At 37.5% G+C, this 17,522-nt stretch overlaps 1 protein-coding gene across 3 annotated transcripts in view; it reads right to left on the reverse strand.

The window, feature by feature from the left end:
* Positions 1 to 17,522, reverse strand: part of LOC107584149 (striated muscle enriched protein kinase) — a 62,309-nt gene that overhangs the window by 11,475 nt on the left and 33,312 nt on the right. For 2 of the 3 annotated variants that reach the window (XM_016270628.1, XM_016270627.1), the window contains 16 exons: positions 16,206 to 16,406; positions 15,296 to 15,353; positions 14,985 to 15,062; positions 14,706 to 14,878; positions 14,568 to 14,594; positions 14,225 to 14,377; positions 14,051 to 14,093; positions 13,784 to 13,852; positions 11,072 to 13,694; positions 10,848 to 10,997; positions 10,537 to 10,653; positions 9,500 to 9,667; positions 7,612 to 7,734; positions 7,096 to 7,260; positions 5,407 to 6,190; positions 4,190 to 4,429 (listed from right to left, as the gene is read on the reverse strand). In XM_016270628.1, coding sequence (XP_016126114.1) covers positions 4,190 to 4,429; positions 5,407 to 6,190; positions 7,096 to 7,260; positions 7,612 to 7,734; positions 9,500 to 9,667; positions 10,537 to 10,653; positions 10,848 to 10,997; positions 11,072 to 13,694; positions 13,784 to 13,852; positions 14,051 to 14,093; positions 14,225 to 14,377; positions 14,568 to 14,594; positions 14,706 to 14,878; positions 14,985 to 15,062; positions 15,296 to 15,353; positions 16,206 to 16,406 — 5,172 coding nt within the window. Of the gene's footprint in view, positions 1 to 4,189; positions 4,430 to 5,406; positions 6,203 to 7,095; positions 7,261 to 7,611; positions 7,735 to 9,499; positions 9,668 to 10,536; positions 10,654 to 10,847; positions 10,998 to 11,071; positions 13,695 to 13,783; positions 13,853 to 14,050; positions 14,094 to 14,224; positions 14,378 to 14,567; positions 14,595 to 14,705; positions 14,879 to 14,984; positions 15,063 to 15,295; positions 15,354 to 16,205; positions 16,407 to 17,522 lie in introns of all 3 variants that reach the window. The other variant, XM_016270626.1, reaches the window with a different exon arrangement.

Genomic DNA, 17,522 nt, shown 5'->3' on the forward strand with positions numbered 1-17,522 from the left:
TGGGGTTTGTGGAGTGCTTTGGTAGGAACGTAGAAGGACTTTGTGCTTTGTTACCACCTCGGCCCTGACCTGCTGCTGCTGCTCCAGGAACTCCTTGAGGTGTGTGGTGGTAAATGTGAGAGTCTGTCTCCGCAGTCTCATTAGATAAGCGTCCTGCAGCCAGGAGTTGTTAAAGCAGTCCTTAATGGTAGGACGGGCCCTGAAACACATCGTGCACACAAGAATCAGTTAACATGTTACAGTTAACAAGACACATTACCTGGCCCATACTGAAAGCTAGATGACTGAAATGTGAAAGGTGCCACAAACATCACACCAAACAGAATAATTATAATGGACAAATAATACATTTTAAAATCAAATTATAATCTAAAAATATAGTTTAAAAAATCATATCATTTATAAATTACAATATATATACATAATTATATACTTTATATACATTATATATACTTTATAATATTAATTAATTTAGAAAATACCATAATTCTCAATTGTCATTCTAATTAGAAATGACCTACTGTTATGAATTATTCAAAAAAAAAAACTTTTCTTTATTATAGTCAGTATAAAAAGTACAACCAACACTTCTATGATACATAAATACTTAAAATGCTTATAAATATTTCAATAATATATATTATTATGCATTATTGTAATGAAAATGAAAATTTTGGCATATATATATATATATATATATATACACACAAAGTATATAAAATCTTAAAGTGATTTAAAAACCACCATAATTCTTAATCATGATTCTGATTAGATCCTCACTTGCAATTATAGATTATTTTTCACTTTTTTCAATAAAACTATGGTGGTATAATGTTTGTTTTAATTCAAATCAGTATAATATAGTATAACCAACACTACATACGATGCCACAATTTGATTATTGAATGACCACAATAATCAAACTTATTCAAACTTGAATAATTTTTCACTTTATTCAATAAAAACAGATATCAGTATAAAAATGTATGACCAACTCTACTATGGGGTATAAATAATTTAAAATGTAAATAATATATATTTTTGTGCATTACTATAATGAAAATCTGATTTTTTTTTTTACTATGCTCATTAGAAAAAAAACAAAAACCGTTCTCTTTAAAAAAGGTTATTTTCACTATGTAAAATAAAATGCCTTCCTTTCAATTTTGGATGGAATGTGACCCAGACATGACAGGTGCCTTGACAGGTTTCTTGAGATTTACCCAGATGAATATTTTTTAAAGCACTATTTTTTTTAACTCACCAAGGGTAGCTGCACAGGATCTTCTTGAGGAACAGAGAGGCACTTTGGGACACATTTTGGTAGAGCTTACTAAGGTCAAACTTGGCTGCCTGAATTCTGGCCTCTGTCTCAGCAGGGTCATTCTCAGTAAACGGCAGTCTCCCGCTGAGCCTGAATGGTGTACGGCATGACAAAAGCTTCGTGTTACTTACTAGAATAGAATTCATGTCAAACATAATCACAGGCACTGACAGCTCACAAGCTCCAGAGAGCTTCTGGAATGTCAAGACAAAATGCAAGAGACAAAACATAAATCGTAACAATTCAAATACTACCGCTGACATAAGATAGAAAACTGGACATTAAAAGTCAACATGAAATCAAAACAGACCCCATTTCCTTTCAAAGACAGAGCTGCAGTGGACAACACTCACATGATATAAGTCAATATGCCAACGCTCCAGATGTCAGCCGGTGGACCCACCACATCTCCTTTCAACATCTCAGGAGCTTTCAGTCATCAGCAGAGATTAAAACACATTGTGTAAGTGTGAAGAAATGTGCAATTACTTATAATAAATGCATAACTAAAATATTAAATGAGAGGGAATGGTATACCATAGGAATATCTCACAAAGAAATAAAATTCAATGTTTTACCTAAAAAGCTCTGGGATTTATATGAAACAATATACATCATAAACTTCATGCTAGTGGAGAAACTTATAATAATATAAAAACATTTTTTTTTTAAAGTTTAATTATCATTAATAATTTTTTTTTAAATACTAAAGGGATAGTTCACCAAAAAAAAAAAAATCTGTCACTCATACAAAAGAAGAAAAAAACGTGGGTAACATGATCCCCACTGACTACTATGAATACTATGGAAGTCAATCGGGACCAGAAACTGTTTGGTTACCAATGTTCTTCAAAATATCTTCTTTAGTGTTCAGCAGAAGAAGAAAAAAACTCGTACAAGTTTGGAACAACTTGAGAGCAGGGCCTGAATTTTGTTTTGGAAAATGGGGGGAATTCCCCTTAGGTGACTATTTTTTATGGGGGGATATTTTTAATTTGAGGGGGGAGTTGGGGTATTTTTTAGACATATTTTTACATTTACAGTTTTTCAGGTAGGTCTAACAGTAATATTCAGGTACAGAAATACTACAGAAATTGTCCGCGGGCACTTCTGATGACGAAAAGTGCGCCATGTGGGCTGTCGCGGAAAGCAGACGGGCAAAGTATACTTTAGGCTTTAGGCTGCTGTCTCTTTAAGACCTCATGCACAGATCTACTACACTGTTACACAACTGTTTACATATATACCGACCATGTTTAATAAAAAACGTCTGTGTTTACAGGAATACTTGCCAAGATGGGCATTCTGACATAATTTTGCATTCAGTTGGCAATAATGTGCAATAAGGCACAAAAAATTACTCAATTCTGTAGTTGCGCGCTGTTTCAGAGGTGGCTTTATGTGCGCGTCGCGCTTTGGGTGTGAGCGCGCAGCAAGAGTCTCTCAGAGAGCATGCGAGAACTGAATTGAGTTCTCTTTCACTTGCATGGTTTAAAGGGGTGGTTCACTGTTTTTTTTTTCTAGGCTTGATTGTGTTTATGGGGTGCAGCCTAACATGTGTTAATGCTTCTTTAAAAAAAAAAACATTATTTTTCACATAATTTGCCTTTATGCCACACAACTCTGTCCCTTCTCTGAGAAATGGGCTGATCTTTTCCTGTTTTTTTAAAGTCCCGCCCTCAGAAATAGGCGATGGGCTCTGATTGGTTAGCTAGCCCAGTGTGTTGTGATTGGCTAAACCGCCTCTAGTGTACCTAGTAAAGTACGGCAACTGCATGCGCGTCCATGTATAATGCTTCTCATAGCTATGTGAAAATAAGTGTATAATTGGAACAGTTCATTGTTGGAGCTGAGCTGAATGAGAGCGAGAGAGAGAGAGAGAGAGAGAGAGAGAGAGAGAGAGAGAGAGCAGAGAGAGATGCAGAGCGTGTGCAGAGCAGCGGACACGAGGAACAGTATTAAGAACCGCTGCTTTAGAACATTGATTTTGAAACTTGTGAATCCATTAGAATCGTTAGAAGACAGAATCACGATTCATATATGTATTTGTATAGTAAAATTACATATAGATTTTTACGTGCACCCCTAGTTTTCTCTTCCTCTTCTCTAAAGCAGCGAAGCATGGCCTTGCCCCCTTTGCTGCCTTTTCCCGAGGGCGGGGTTTATCTGGGTTTGTGATGTCACGAACCCGGGAAGTAACTCGTTGTAGTCCCTACCAGCCATTTTTGTAGGCATTAAACTGCCAGAATTTTAAAAGACGATACCTCCGTTTGCATTGAACTTTCAGTTTCGTAACTTTGCAGATATTGTTTATGCCCATACAGCAACATTACGCACTAACTAACGTTAAAAAAGTGAAATCGCAATCAACCACCCCTTTAAAGTCACTTGAAAGTTTAAATTGGTAACACTTAATAGCACATGCAAATGATACATTCCCATCATCTGTCCCAAGTGTCTTTCACGCTGAAATATTTGTGGCAGTTTTTCGCATTGTAAGTGCGGAACCTGCGGGAATGAGTAGAATTATGCGCAATACCCGCAATCCTGTGCTGAAATTAAAGCCCGAAATTCAAGAACTTTTACTTCTGAGTGAATATACAGTCAAATATGAAACATATTTTATTCGTTTTTGTTTGTGTTGTTTGCTTTGTAGTTGATTAAAATTATAACACAGTTCCCATCCTTTAAATCAAGTATAATATTTCAGTACCTGTAGCTTTGTTCAAACCAACCATGTAACTGCCCCATAGTGCATATGCCATCAAGCCAAGTGTTTTTATATAGTACCACACAATGCAAAGCAGTGTCAGGGAAGGATTGAGAAGCGTAAGGACACAAGACAAGTACTCGGCAGTCTCTGACCTGTCAATCAGACTATAGAGCAGCTCTTTCCCTGAGCAGCACTCAGAGATGAGCACTAGGTAGCGTGGGGTGACGTAGGCCTCATGCAGAGCCATGACCTTCTCATGATGGAGGGACTTCAGTATGTCATACTCCTGTAACACGGCCTGCTTGCTCTCAGGTTCATATGGCACAATCTTGGCCATGTACAGGTTACCAGTGGCATTTTCCCGACACTCTCTGATCACACCAAAACGACCTCTGTGGTGAAGAGAATACAAGGGGGTCAATGGCTGTCAAGTTCAGTTTTACTTAATTATTTGTTTTATAAAAAAATATATATATATATTTTGTGATTTTATTTGCTTTAAAAGTATTTATATTTCCTTATATATGGTTTATATGCGAATATATGATATTCTGTAATATTGTTAAAAAAACATTCAAAAATGTTAAAATGCAGCTTAAGTGTCACTGTATAAAAGAAGTAGTACTAAGTTTATAAGTACTAAGTGTTTTTCCCCCCTTCAGTCATGTGTTATCTTGCTTAGCTTCCCGGGATTACTACTTGTGTTTATTTAAAATAAAATAAAATAAAATAAAATTAGAAAATAAAAAAACATAAATAAAAATCAATCAATAAATGTAAATAATGAAAAGGAAAATACGCATGTCTGAAAATAAAGTAAAAAATAAATCATAAAAATCGAAATAAATCAAATAAGCACACAAATAAATAAAAATATAAAAATAATAAAATATCCATGTCTGTAAATAAAGTATAACTAAATAAAAGTAACAAAAATAATTAATAAACCAACCAAATAAACAAAATAAATAAAAATAAATACAACTATAAGAATAATAAATTACATTTAAAATATGAATGTCTGAAAATAAAACATAATATAAATAAAAAGTAAAAGTAAAAATAAAAATAATAAAAACAAACAAATAAAATAAATAAATATGCATGTATGAAAACAATGAACAAAATAAAACTCAACAACTTTGAACTGTAATTACATGAAAAGCTGATTTACATGACTAACCAGTTATTTAAAATGATATTATTCTAGTTAAGCGTTTATCATGACATGATATATGGATTACAGCTACTTTTGTATTTGATGTTGTTTTGATTTTATTATTTGATGTTGATATGATAAACAGTCATAAAAATGTTCTTTTGTGACACTGGTATAAGGTAATAAATGTGATCAGTCACAGCACTCTACCTTGCTTTCTCATCCATGAATGTGTACGGTTTCTGTGGGACTCCCTGCCTTAGGGTCGAGTCTCCAGGTTTTCCTATAGGGGTCCTGCGCCCTGTAGGAGTGATGCGTCCAGAAGGAGTGGCTCTTCCACTTGGAGTCGTACGATTGGGTGTGCCAGTACCCTCCCCTACAGGACTCAGACTTGTAACTAACACCACCGGTGGTGACAGGGCAGGAGAAGGCGTGTTTGGGGTGACTGGAGTCACATGTGCTGTGGTGGTGGCCGGGACATACATAGGCACTGAGGAGATAGGCTTGCCTATAGCAGGCGGAGGGGAGACCAGAGGGGGCGGGGACACCGGAGGGGTTTGAGGAGGGGGGGAGACCGCATTGACTGGGGTCTGAGGTTTGGGCAGAACGACAGGTGGTGAGGGTTTGGCAGGAGGAGGTTGAGCTGCAGGGGATGCTGGGGAGGGTTTGGCCATAGTGATGTTGAGAGTAGTCTTAGCTTTCGCTGAGGTAAGAGCACTAGGGGATGGAGTTCGGATATCAGGCAAAGTACGATGACTCGGGGGAAGGGTGGCAGGGGAAGGTGTCGTAGCTGATGCAGGTGCAGCAGGTGGAGACACAGGCTTTACCGGCTGGACTGTAGAGGGCACTGAAGTCACCGGTGGTGCCGCAGCCTGTTTAATGGCAGCAGGCTTCATTGCAGGTAAAGTCATGGTGGATGTTACCACTGTAGGCGCAGCAGCCGGAGCTGATGAAAGTGTCTTGACAACAACTGTTCCACTGGACTTTTGGGGTGCTGTAGAAATAACTTTGAATTTGAAAAATGAAGATGCATAGATGCATAAGTTCTATTCAAATTTATATTACGCTACTGTTAAAAAGTTTGAAGTTGCTACAAACTATTTTTAAAGTAGTCTTTTATGCTTGCCAAGGCAGCATTTATTTGATCAAAAATACAGAAAAAAACAGTAATCTTGTGAAATATTACTACAATTTAAAACAACTGTTTTCTATTTTAATATATATTAAAGTGTAATTTATTCCTGTAATGGCAAAGCTCAATGTTAAGCAGCCATTACTCCAATCTTCAGTGTCACATGATCCTTCAGACAGCAATCCTATATACTGATTTGGTGATTAAATAACATTTATATCATTTATTTGAAATATAATGTTTTTGTAACATTGTAAAAGTCTTTACTGTCACTTTTGAACAATTTACTGTGCTTTAAATTTAATGGTTGATCAATTTGATCAGTTTAATCTTATTGACCTCAAATTTTTGAACAGTAGTCATATTATATTATATATCAAAGCCATGCATCCAATTATGTCTGTCATTTTGTAGAAGCTAGGAAGTAAATATAATGTTTTTGTAACATTGTAAAAGTCTTTACTGTCACTTTTGAACAATTTACTGTGCTTTAAATTTGATCAGTTTAATCTTATTGACCTCAAATTTTTGAACAGTAGTCATATTATATTATATATCAAAGCCATGCATCCAATTATGTCTGTCATTTTGTAGAAGCTAGGAAGTTTTTGTGACATGCCATTTGTTTTCAAAGAACATAAAAAAACTATAATCCAAAATGAATTAAATATTGTCACACCTGCAGCAAAAATAAACATGGTTTTGTTTAGTAAATTATTGGCTGCTGACAGCATGAAATAGATGAGAACCACAAAGCTTTTGTGCACCTGTTAAGTCCAGGACAACTTTTTCAGACAGATTGCTGTAAGGTCCCTGGCCAGCCTTGTTCACACAGGCCACTCTGAATCTGTATACTGCACCAGTTGGAAGGTCCGTGACATTGTAGTAACAGTCAGCCACACCTGTGGCTACTATCAGCCAGTTAGTCTCACCTACAAAAATAAATATTATATTGTTACTTGTAATGAATAAGAATTGTTTGCAACACCTATGCTTTCCAAAAGAGGGCAGTAGAACAGAAGGAAATGTGACTGTTTTTCCTCTACATTCCCCTACCCAGTTTTTATTTATTTATTTTTTACATTGGACAAAACTAATAGCAAGAAAATCTAGGCAATTTAGGAAAATCAACATATTACAGTATTACCATTATTTAAAAAATAAAAATGTTTGCATTTAAAATTAATACTGAGAACACAGCTGACAATATTTTCAACAATATACTTCAGGAATCCCACTCTAAATCATCAAAGTAAGATAAACAATGAATGCTATTAACTAACCCTCTGTCTTCCTCTCCAGAGAGTAGGTGCATGGTGCCATGGTGTCTGAGGGTCTCCATACCACCAGAGCAGTGTTTTTATACTTCTGAGGAACCTCAGGAGTCCCAGGATTATTAGGCAGACCTGCAAAATGATATTTAGTGTTCACTACTAGAAATTCTCTCAGTTGATCTGTCTTTTGAAGAACTGTTCAAAAGTTTGGGGTAAGTAATTTTTTTTTTAATGAATACTTTTATTCAGCAATCACATATTAAACTTGTCAAAAACGACAGTAAAAAAATGTGAATGTTGCAAAAAAATTCAATTTCAAATATATTGTTTTGAACTTTCTACCCATCAAAGTAACCTGAAATATAGCAGCTTAAGTGATTTCAACACTGAAAATAATATTTCTTAATTGTCAAAACAGTATATAAGAATGATTTTTGAAGGATCATGTCAGAATCAGAATCAGAATCAGAATGAGTTTTATTGCCAGGTATGTTTACACATACGAGGAATTTGTTTTCATGACAGAAGCTCCACAGTGTAACAGAATGACAGTGACAGAACAAAAAACACAGATAATAAAAAATAGAAAAATAGAACAAGTAAATAAGGAATAAAAATATACAAATCGACAATTGTATGTACAGGTATATAACAATAGACAGTTGTATGTACAGGTATATTATGTGCAAATTGAAATGTAGACTGAGTGTAGATACTGAAACCTGGAGTTATGGCTGCAGAAAATTCAGTTTTTCCATCACAAGAATAAACTACACTTTAAAACATATTCAAATACAAAATTATTTAAAATTGAAATAATATTCCACAATTTCACTGAGAGACCATTTTGAAAGGTAAGTGTATGTTACTGACTTTAGTACAAATATCATAGAAACTGGATTGACAAACAGTTTTTTTAGCTGATTAAACATTTTAGAGCTGAACATAACTAGAACAAATATATTTGATAGTCACATGGTTTTCCCACATTTTTCCTTGACTGTGGGAAACTTGCAGGTAAAGGGATATTATAATAGCCACATTCCAGACACTAATGTAAAAATAAATAAATAATTAAAATAGACAAAAACTGTCTCGGGTAAGGCAGCTACATGATATTTGCACCTCTGCTAACAAGTCACCTTTCCATATTAATCAGCTTTGTGAAGCACAAAAAGGAGTGAATAATTTATGGCCTGCTGTTCTGGGAGAAAACAGCTTTGCACAATAATAAGCAGTGCATTAGCCTGCTCATGATGTTAGAAAGCCAATGGCATTTCTGTTCTCAAGGCTAAAAGAGCTCCTTCCTGAGTCTAGCTGTGAGCTATGCACTAACTCTTAAAAAATAAATGTAACTGTTCTTTCACTGTGTCCTTCTTTCATCTCTGTTCTAGTCTTTACTTTTTGGAGAAATTCAGGAACGCTGCATTGTAGCCCTTATTTTCTTCTTAAGGGGTTTTCACACTGACAGTGATTTTCTGCAACAAAATGACCATATCTCATTCATTTTCAATGAGAGCTTGGCAATGCAATATGGGCATACCCAGTGACTAATCAAGTTTGAGAAAAGTGATGCATAAAATCGGACGCATAACCATGTCAGAAATTGTCAGTATTCGAAGTGTGAGTTTGACTAATGTATTGATAATCATTCTTGTTCATGATATGATCTATTTTGCATTGCTGCATTTTATACACAAATACTGTCCCTAGCAGAATATTAAGTTGCTTTGGATAAATTAATACAATTGTAATATTTTAAAAAGTATCAATGTGTCCCTAACTTTGCACATGTCCTTCTCTGCTTTGCTTTCTTAATCTATTTCTCATTTACCAAACTATTCTCCTTCCTTTATCAGACTTTCAGTTCCTCATTTGCTTCTTGTCTTAAACTTACGCGCAAGGGACACGACGCATGAGCTGGTGACAGAGGCCAGTGCATTTGAAGCCACACATTCATAAAGGCCTGCATCCTTCTTGGTGGTCTTCATAATCATCAGCAGCTGTCTCCCATCAGGACAGGATATCATGTTCATCCTTGGGTCGATTTCAAGTGGCTTCTTATCTGAGATTACACAAAGTTGAAAAGCAAAATTGTTAGTTGGGAACTTTTTCCAAAATCATAATCTCAAAGCCACAACCTGTTGTGCTCTAATGTTAATGTTGACATTTTAGACTTTGACTTTGATGGTGTTACTTTGAGGTGAAAAGAGATCCTTCTATATATATATATAGCCAAAAAAATTAATAGTTTTGGTTGTGTCCGCACAATGACTATTAATGCATCTAGAATTCATTGTTTAGTGCAGCACAGATACTTTTAAAGGATAATTTAAAGAAATAATAATAATTTAGGATCCTATATGCATGATCACAAACAATGTTATTGTAATACTGCTGTATAATAACCTGTTTTCCTACATACTGTAGCTGTGCTGGTTCCACATCTCTTATTTCACTCTGTAACTCGTTATAAAACAATTTAAACTTAAATAATTTCATGTCCATTTATCTAACATTATCATTTGTGTTGGGAGTCCTATTAACCCTATCAAGGTTTATTTTGTGATAATGACCAGCAGACTGTAGATTATCCCCTATATGAATATAAATGGCCATCAAAGTAAAGAACAATGTGCCAAGAAATATATGCATTTATTATTCAAATATTATATTTTTTCTTAAACTCTCAAAGTACTCCATATTGGCTGAGACGGGATAATGTGAAAGACTGAAAGACCTCATTTCTACAGATAAAAAAACCATGAAGCCAATAGAGTGAACAAAATCTCTACAGCACTGAGATAATACACTTACACTTATTGCAAAGTTATTTTATATTCAATATATTCAGTTAGGGATATTGCATTCAATTTAGGTCAGATTATATTATCTTTAGTCCCATAGAAGTTTATATTACAATTTGAATCAGACCTTTCATCCATGAGATGCGTGGGTGAGGACTGCCAGCAGGGAGGCAGCTGAGAGTGACGGGATCTCCCTCCAAGAGAACGTGGTCCCTTAGTTTGATATGGAACACAGGAGGGAAGTCTAATTGTTGAGAGAATCAGTGAAAAGATTAGTGAGATAATTTATCTCACACAGCTGTGCCAAAGCAAGTCCATATGCATAATTGATTCACTGATGACATACGTAAATCTTTATAACAAAACTGGAAGTAATCAAATAGATGTCTCATTTTGTGCACAAGTTACTGTGAAATGCATAAATGAAATATGCAATACCAGATGTTAGACGTGTGTACTGGCGAGAGTGGAGAGAGCCATTCTCCCTGGCAATGGAAGCTGGGATGTCTGGTTGGGAAACCGTCTTGTCTCTTTTTCCCATTGTCAACCCCCAGCGGTCCCATCGTGATCTGCGCTCAATTTCTGCACCTGGAAAATAATTATGGCCTTTCAACAGCATGAAGGAATTATCAAATTAAAAGTATTAACAAAAAATAACATACTTTTAACAGCTGATTCTGACTGGATGCTTGACATGGAATCGAGAGATTCTGATGACGTCCCTTTCCCTGATTGGGCAGCCAGTTGATTCTGTGGAACACCCATCCTCTTCAGACTGCTACCCTCTGAGGTGGAACGCCGCATTTTTGTAAATATAGGTGTCCTCTTCTCCATCTTGCTTTCATTATCAGCTTTCCTTTCCTCGGAGTGGCTCCTAATCCTTGTTGATAGGCTTGCCATGGTACTGCCAATCTTCTTGCGCATGGCAAGGATCGGTGACTCTGAGGGTGCTTTGGACTCAGGCTCTGGGGGAGGCTCAGGACCTCCATCCAACCTCACCATCTCAATCTCTTTCTTTTCTTGGGATCCTCTCTTTCCCAGGGCCCAGGACAGACGACGTCTGGGTGCTGAAGCTTCCTCCTCTTTGAGCTTCACTTCCTGCCTCTCTACTGACGGGGTTCTTTTCAAGCGCATTGAGAGTCTCCTCATGAACCCAGGGTCCTTCTCTGCCTCACGAAGATCCTGAACTGACTTGGACTTCTCCTCCAACCTCCTTGGTACAAATTGTAAAGGTGTACCAATTGGCCCTGGGCGATACATTTCTTCTGCCGTTTCTGGAGCAACAGTGGAAGGCTTTTCTTCAGTCTTCTGGAATGAGAAGCGTTTAAGACTACGAGTTAGAGAGGACTCACGCTTCTTGAAGCGAGCTTCAAAGACTTCTTCAGATGCAAGGTCCCGAATGTTGCATCCAGGAGACGGCTCTCGCTTAGGGGAGGCACGAGTGGGAGTCTTAGGAGGACTTGGCTCTTTAGGAGAATGTTCTGTTGAGGCAACCCGAGAAAAGACTGCAGGATGTTCAGTGGTTTGGTGAAGGTCTGGTTTGGATGAAGAAGTTGACAAAAGGGTTGGTTCAGAGATGTGTCTGGAAATGGGTGCATAGACTGGAACTGATGGTGGGGTGGATGATGTTGTAGGTGTAGGTACAGGAACAGGATCGGGTTGGCTGGATGTCTGGACCGACGGTACCATAATAGTCTGCATGATACTGGCATATGCAGACACCCTACCATCTGGGAGCACTGTACGTGCAGGGAGTGATGGAGTCACATAGGTTGAGACAACACTCTGGGGGCTGAGAGCTGGGGCAGCTGTTGGGGTCACTATGATGGAGCTGGTGGAAATGGTGATCTCTGGAGACTTTGGTGATGCCTTTACATCACCTTCAACTTCTTTAACCTCAATCTCTGGAGCAAGTGGCCCCACTTCTTTCTCTGGTTCTTTATCCTCTCTTTCCTCCTCTTCCTCAATTGTTTCCTCTGCTATGGGGGTCTTCAGCTTAATTTCATCCACTTTTTCAGACTCTTCACTGAGCTCCTCTAATTTGCCCTGGACATTCTCTTGTGCATCAGTCTCCCAAGATTTCTGATCAACACTTCTGGATACATCTGCATTAGTCTTTGACACAACAATGACTTCTTTAGATTTATTGTCCTTGTAGACTGCTGACTCTTTTTCCTCAATTTTCTCTTCCTCATGTCTCTCTGGATCTGGCGTATTAATTTTTGGGGTGACAGTGCGAGAATCCTTCACTGGCTCTGTGAGAGCAGACATAGATACAGCTTCCTGCAGTCGTCTCTCTTCTATTTGTGCCAGTGGGATTTCTAGAGGTGCTCCCATCCGTCGGTGCAGGGGCATGGGCTCTGAATCACCCTGGCTAAAGGAAGCACTCTTGCGGAGTATCTTCGTCTTTGGGATGTCATCCCTAGGAGACTCACTGGATGCCGCTCTAACAAGTGGAGGGTTACCAAGGCGAGACCCCCGCACATAGCGCTTCTCATCCCCCATACCTAATGTCTCTAGCAATGGGCCTCGTAATCCACTCATCTTGTTGTCTACAGAGCCACCCCTGAGAAGTCTCTGCCTCATCAGTTCCAATTTCAGGGCATAGTCTTCCTGGCTCAGCTTTGCAGCTCCTGGACTTGGGCTTCTCCTTGGAAGCTCCATAGATACTGACTTTTGTAGAATTCTACTTCCATCGGTAGAGTTTTCTTCTGTGCCCTCCTCTGTTTTGATGTGGAGCTGTAGGGCACTGTCAGCCGAGCTCCCTCTGCGTAACTCTCCTCTGCGACGCACTCCCTCAGGCTCATCTGACTCCATGCTTGAACCTCTGCGCATTGGTCTCTTTGCCTGTTCGGCTCTTTTGGCCAATTCTGCTGGTTCTTCATCAGATGAGCCTTTTTCATCTTCTTGCGTTGACCTCTTCCTGGCTCTACCCCTAGCAGCTGCATCTCCACCCTCTCTCTCTGACGTCTCCACTTCCATGAGCTCTGACATCTGATGGCTAGAAGCAGGCTTCGCAGCATTTCCAGTCGGTCTACCTGTCATTTCATCATCCCCTACAATTTCAGTCAGTGACATTCTAGAACCTGATAATTCCATGTTTATGGGCATTGGGATAAAAGGCAGCTCATCAATGTCTTCATCTGAATCTGAAGATGATGAAGGTGGTGGTGAGCTTTGTTTCAGATGTCGTGGAACAGCAATGGAAATATGGCTGGAGAAGTCATCCAGTAACTCGGCTATAGACCTCATCACCATCTTAGATTTATAGCTGATAAGAGATCGCTAAAAGAGATAGGCGAACATTGTTACAATGACAGTCTCAAATAATCTATGTTTTAAACACTGAACAAAGGTCACTAATATAATCTTACCTGCCATTTTCTTCTGGACAAAAACTTTTTAAGTGAATCTGTGCTGATGCTCTTACCCTTATTCAGGGTCTAAAAGAATGAAATATATATTTTTACAATGATGCCAAATAACTGTTTCCATTAGAGTTATAGTGAAGAAATACTTTGATCTGAAATGTTTACAACTTAAATTAACTGGCAGATATGTTGTATTCATTTAAATAACACATTTGGATAGCAATGGGTCTAAAGGAGTATTTCGTCTTTACTCCTCTACTCTGTCGTTACCTTGAACCAGGAGTGCCGAAGACATTCATTAGCATCAGGTCTCCTGCAGATAAAACAACATTAAACAAATTGCCAGTTAACACAAAGTGCTCTTAGCAGTAGAAATCATTTTCTCGACAATAAATTATCAACAGGACATTGGTGCAGCAGATAAGAACCCTAGATTCCACTTACAATCTATCAGCCACCAGCAGTTTGATGACGAATCCCTTAGCTTCATGGCAGAGGTCGGTAAACATGCTTTCTTCAAAAGCCACATTATAGTTCCTGATGTTGAGAACAGAACTGCGGTCGTTTTCTCCAGCGAAAGGAGAAACTCCAGTGAGACTGCAAAACAAAGTTGTTGATAAAGTCTAACAGAAGATACTGGTATTAGTGATGAACATTCTAAGTAAATATATAAAAAACATATTTTCATACTATACAATTGCAGAACAAAAAAAAAACTAATATAATATAATATAATACAATTCTATCAATAATTGTATTATAATAGACACAATTGAAATAATGTTACCATAAGTATGTTAGAACTCCAACAGGCCTGTAAGAAAAAAAAAGTTGAATTGTGAGGCACTAATGTATTCATGATACTAGAGGCTGCATACAGATTTGTTCAAGAGCTGTTTTGTGATGGAAGGACCAGGTGCGTTACCAGATGTCCGTTGCCTTGGAGACGGGTGTCTGGTTAACAATCTCTGGGGCGACAAATTCTGGAGTGCCATATTTGCAGTACTGTGCCTCATCAGGCGTGCACTTTACAGCATTTCCAAAATCACATATGCGGATCTGATCACTACTAGGGTCTGCCATGAGGATATTATCAGGCTGAGCGGAAAAAAAGAAGAGTCTAGTCAACACATCGGTTCCTTACCGTGATTATTGCTTACTTACGGAAGTAAATGGTAATGATAGCAAATTACATAACATTTACCTTTATGTCTAGATGAAGTATGTCATGCTGATGAAGATAGCTAATACCCTCCAACAGCTGCCTCACGCTGGATCGGATCTGCAGTAAACAATTCAGACAGTTTAGGGACAAGTCACTTTAGCTAGTCCTGTCCCTACGGAAATTCTCTGAGTAAATCTGAAAAGAATCCATTCTTTATCCTCTAGATAACTAGAGGATGCAAAGACAAATGGCCCACAACAAACCAAATGTGACAAACCGGAAACAAAATAGTCTGCTCAAACATTTGAAACTTTTCTGGTCACTTTGAAAAATCAAACTGGTTCACCCACCTCTGACTCCATTACTGTTGATTTCTTTGTAAGCCTTTCGAGAAGCTCCTCATGGCATCTTTACACATTGTCAAGGACAATCACAGTGATGGGGCAAAGCTTGTGATCAACTCATCATCACTACAACATGTGAGAGGAAGTTGTAATTGTGCCAGATTGGATGTGAGATAGTGTATACAACAGGGTCCAAAAATCTGTCCACAAGTGAAAATGCATCTACAGGTGCATCTCAATAAATTAGAATGTCGTGGAAAAGCAGTTCTATTTAATACAATTTTCATCACAAATTATATAATAATAATAATAATAGTATAAGTTCACAGTTGAATTGAAAAATTAACATCTGTCTTAATATTTGTTTTGCTTTTCTTTTGCAACCTAGATGTAATGCAAAACCTTACTATTTCTTATTCGTTTTACACACTTTTCTGTGTTTTCAATTTTTTAAAAGCCTACAATTTTCTGCTCAAACTTGATTTGAATTTCAGATTTTCAACATGGACTCAAGACTTTAAGACTCCACTGTGATTGTATCAATATAAGTGCATGTTTTATGTAAGTATCCTTTCTTTGCGTGTCTTCCCAGGAGACTTTGACTTGAAGGACACATGTGCCAACTATTTGTGACAGTCAAAGCACAGATGGACCAAAGCAATACACACCGGAACAATTCAAAGGCAGATGACTAAGGCAGGTGTGAATATATAGGGTACAGATTACACAAGCAGCTGTAGCAACTCTCAGTGCAGAAGGCCGCTATTCTTCAGTGCGACTGACTCACAATGAACTACAAGATAATAGTTCGTCATGACAAACTTTGAATGTCACAGAGTTCAAAATAAAAACATAACTTAATTTAAATAAACTTGTTTTTATAGTCTGTGATCCCTAAAGCTCTAACAAAGGATACAGCTCTGTAATGATGATGACTGCATTCTTCTTCTCAAAGGCATCGTGAAAGTAGAGGATCCTCTCATGGTCTAGATGAGATAGGATGTTCAGCTCTCTCAGAGCGGAGGCCTTCCGTTTAGCCCGAGCAGAAATGAACTTGGCTGCATATTCAATCTTTCCCGCCTTCTGTATCACTCGTTTCACATATGAGAATGCCCCTCTAAGGAAAGAACATTTCTCATCAAATCATAGAAAATGAGAATATTTGTTTGGGGAAAAGGTGAAAAAATGGTTTATTAATTTATAGCAAACGAACTGATAATCAGTGGAACAAGATTGATTCAACCAATGAAAAGATTGTCTCAAAGAAAATATAAGTAATTAATGCTTATTTCATTTAAATGTAATGTGTTAAAATTATGCTTTTGCAATTTTGTTGCATGCCACTAGTAGCACAGAAATTACACTCTTCACTTTTAAAAATGACCAGTCTAATTGAATAAAGATTTATTGCAATTCACAGTAACATGACTTTGTAATACCTGTTTTTTGGTACAATACTACAAATATAAATGGTTGTTTTAATGCTATTTTTCCAGTTTCTTTGGTGTACAATACCAGTCCATCAATTAACTCTGCTCATACCCTCATTGCTGTAATGTAATTGTGTTTGCCTAGTCTCACCATAGGCAACACTTTGTGTTACATAATAGCACCAAAACCTAGTGAAATTCCTTATAAAAAAATGTTTCTTGAGCACCAAATCATCATATTAGAATGATTTCTGAAGGATCATGTGACACTGAAGACTGTTGACTGCTGAAAATTCAGCTTTCCCATCACAGAATGAGATTGAAAAGAGACGTTTGAATATGAATATGTTTAAAGAGTAATAATATGTCACAATGTTACTGTTCTTACTGTATTTTGATCAAATGATTTCAGCCCTGGTGAGCATAAGAGACTTTCAAAACATCAAAAAATCTTACCGACCCCAAACTTTTAAATAGTGGTGTACATACAGGAAAATATTGTGTAAAATACTACATTTTGAACATTCACATCAACATTTTTCAGTATTGAATGAAACGCATAATCAACTTTTTCTGTTCACCATCTGTGGTCAAAATGTTGCCAAAAGATACAAAGCATCAAAGAGTGCACCTATGATGCCTTAACATCCTTTTAGAGAAGACAGCTCACTAGGTTTTGGAAAAGAGCTATTACGTGTGTAGTGCTGTAGCATGTGTCTGTTTGCAGCGTGTTCAGGTCTTAATAGAACGGTGGCTGTCAGCCATGAAGATTATAATTAAAGCACAGAGAGAGTGACAGCATG

This window comes from Sinocyclocheilus grahami, unplaced genomic scaffold (genome assembly GCF_001515645.1).
Source record: "Sinocyclocheilus grahami isolate Dianchi unplaced genomic scaffold, SAMN03320097.WGS_v1.1 scaffold57.1, whole genome shotgun sequence".
In the NCBI taxonomy this organism is placed as follows: domain Eukaryota; kingdom Metazoa; phylum Chordata; class Actinopteri; order Cypriniformes; family Cyprinidae; genus Sinocyclocheilus; species Sinocyclocheilus grahami.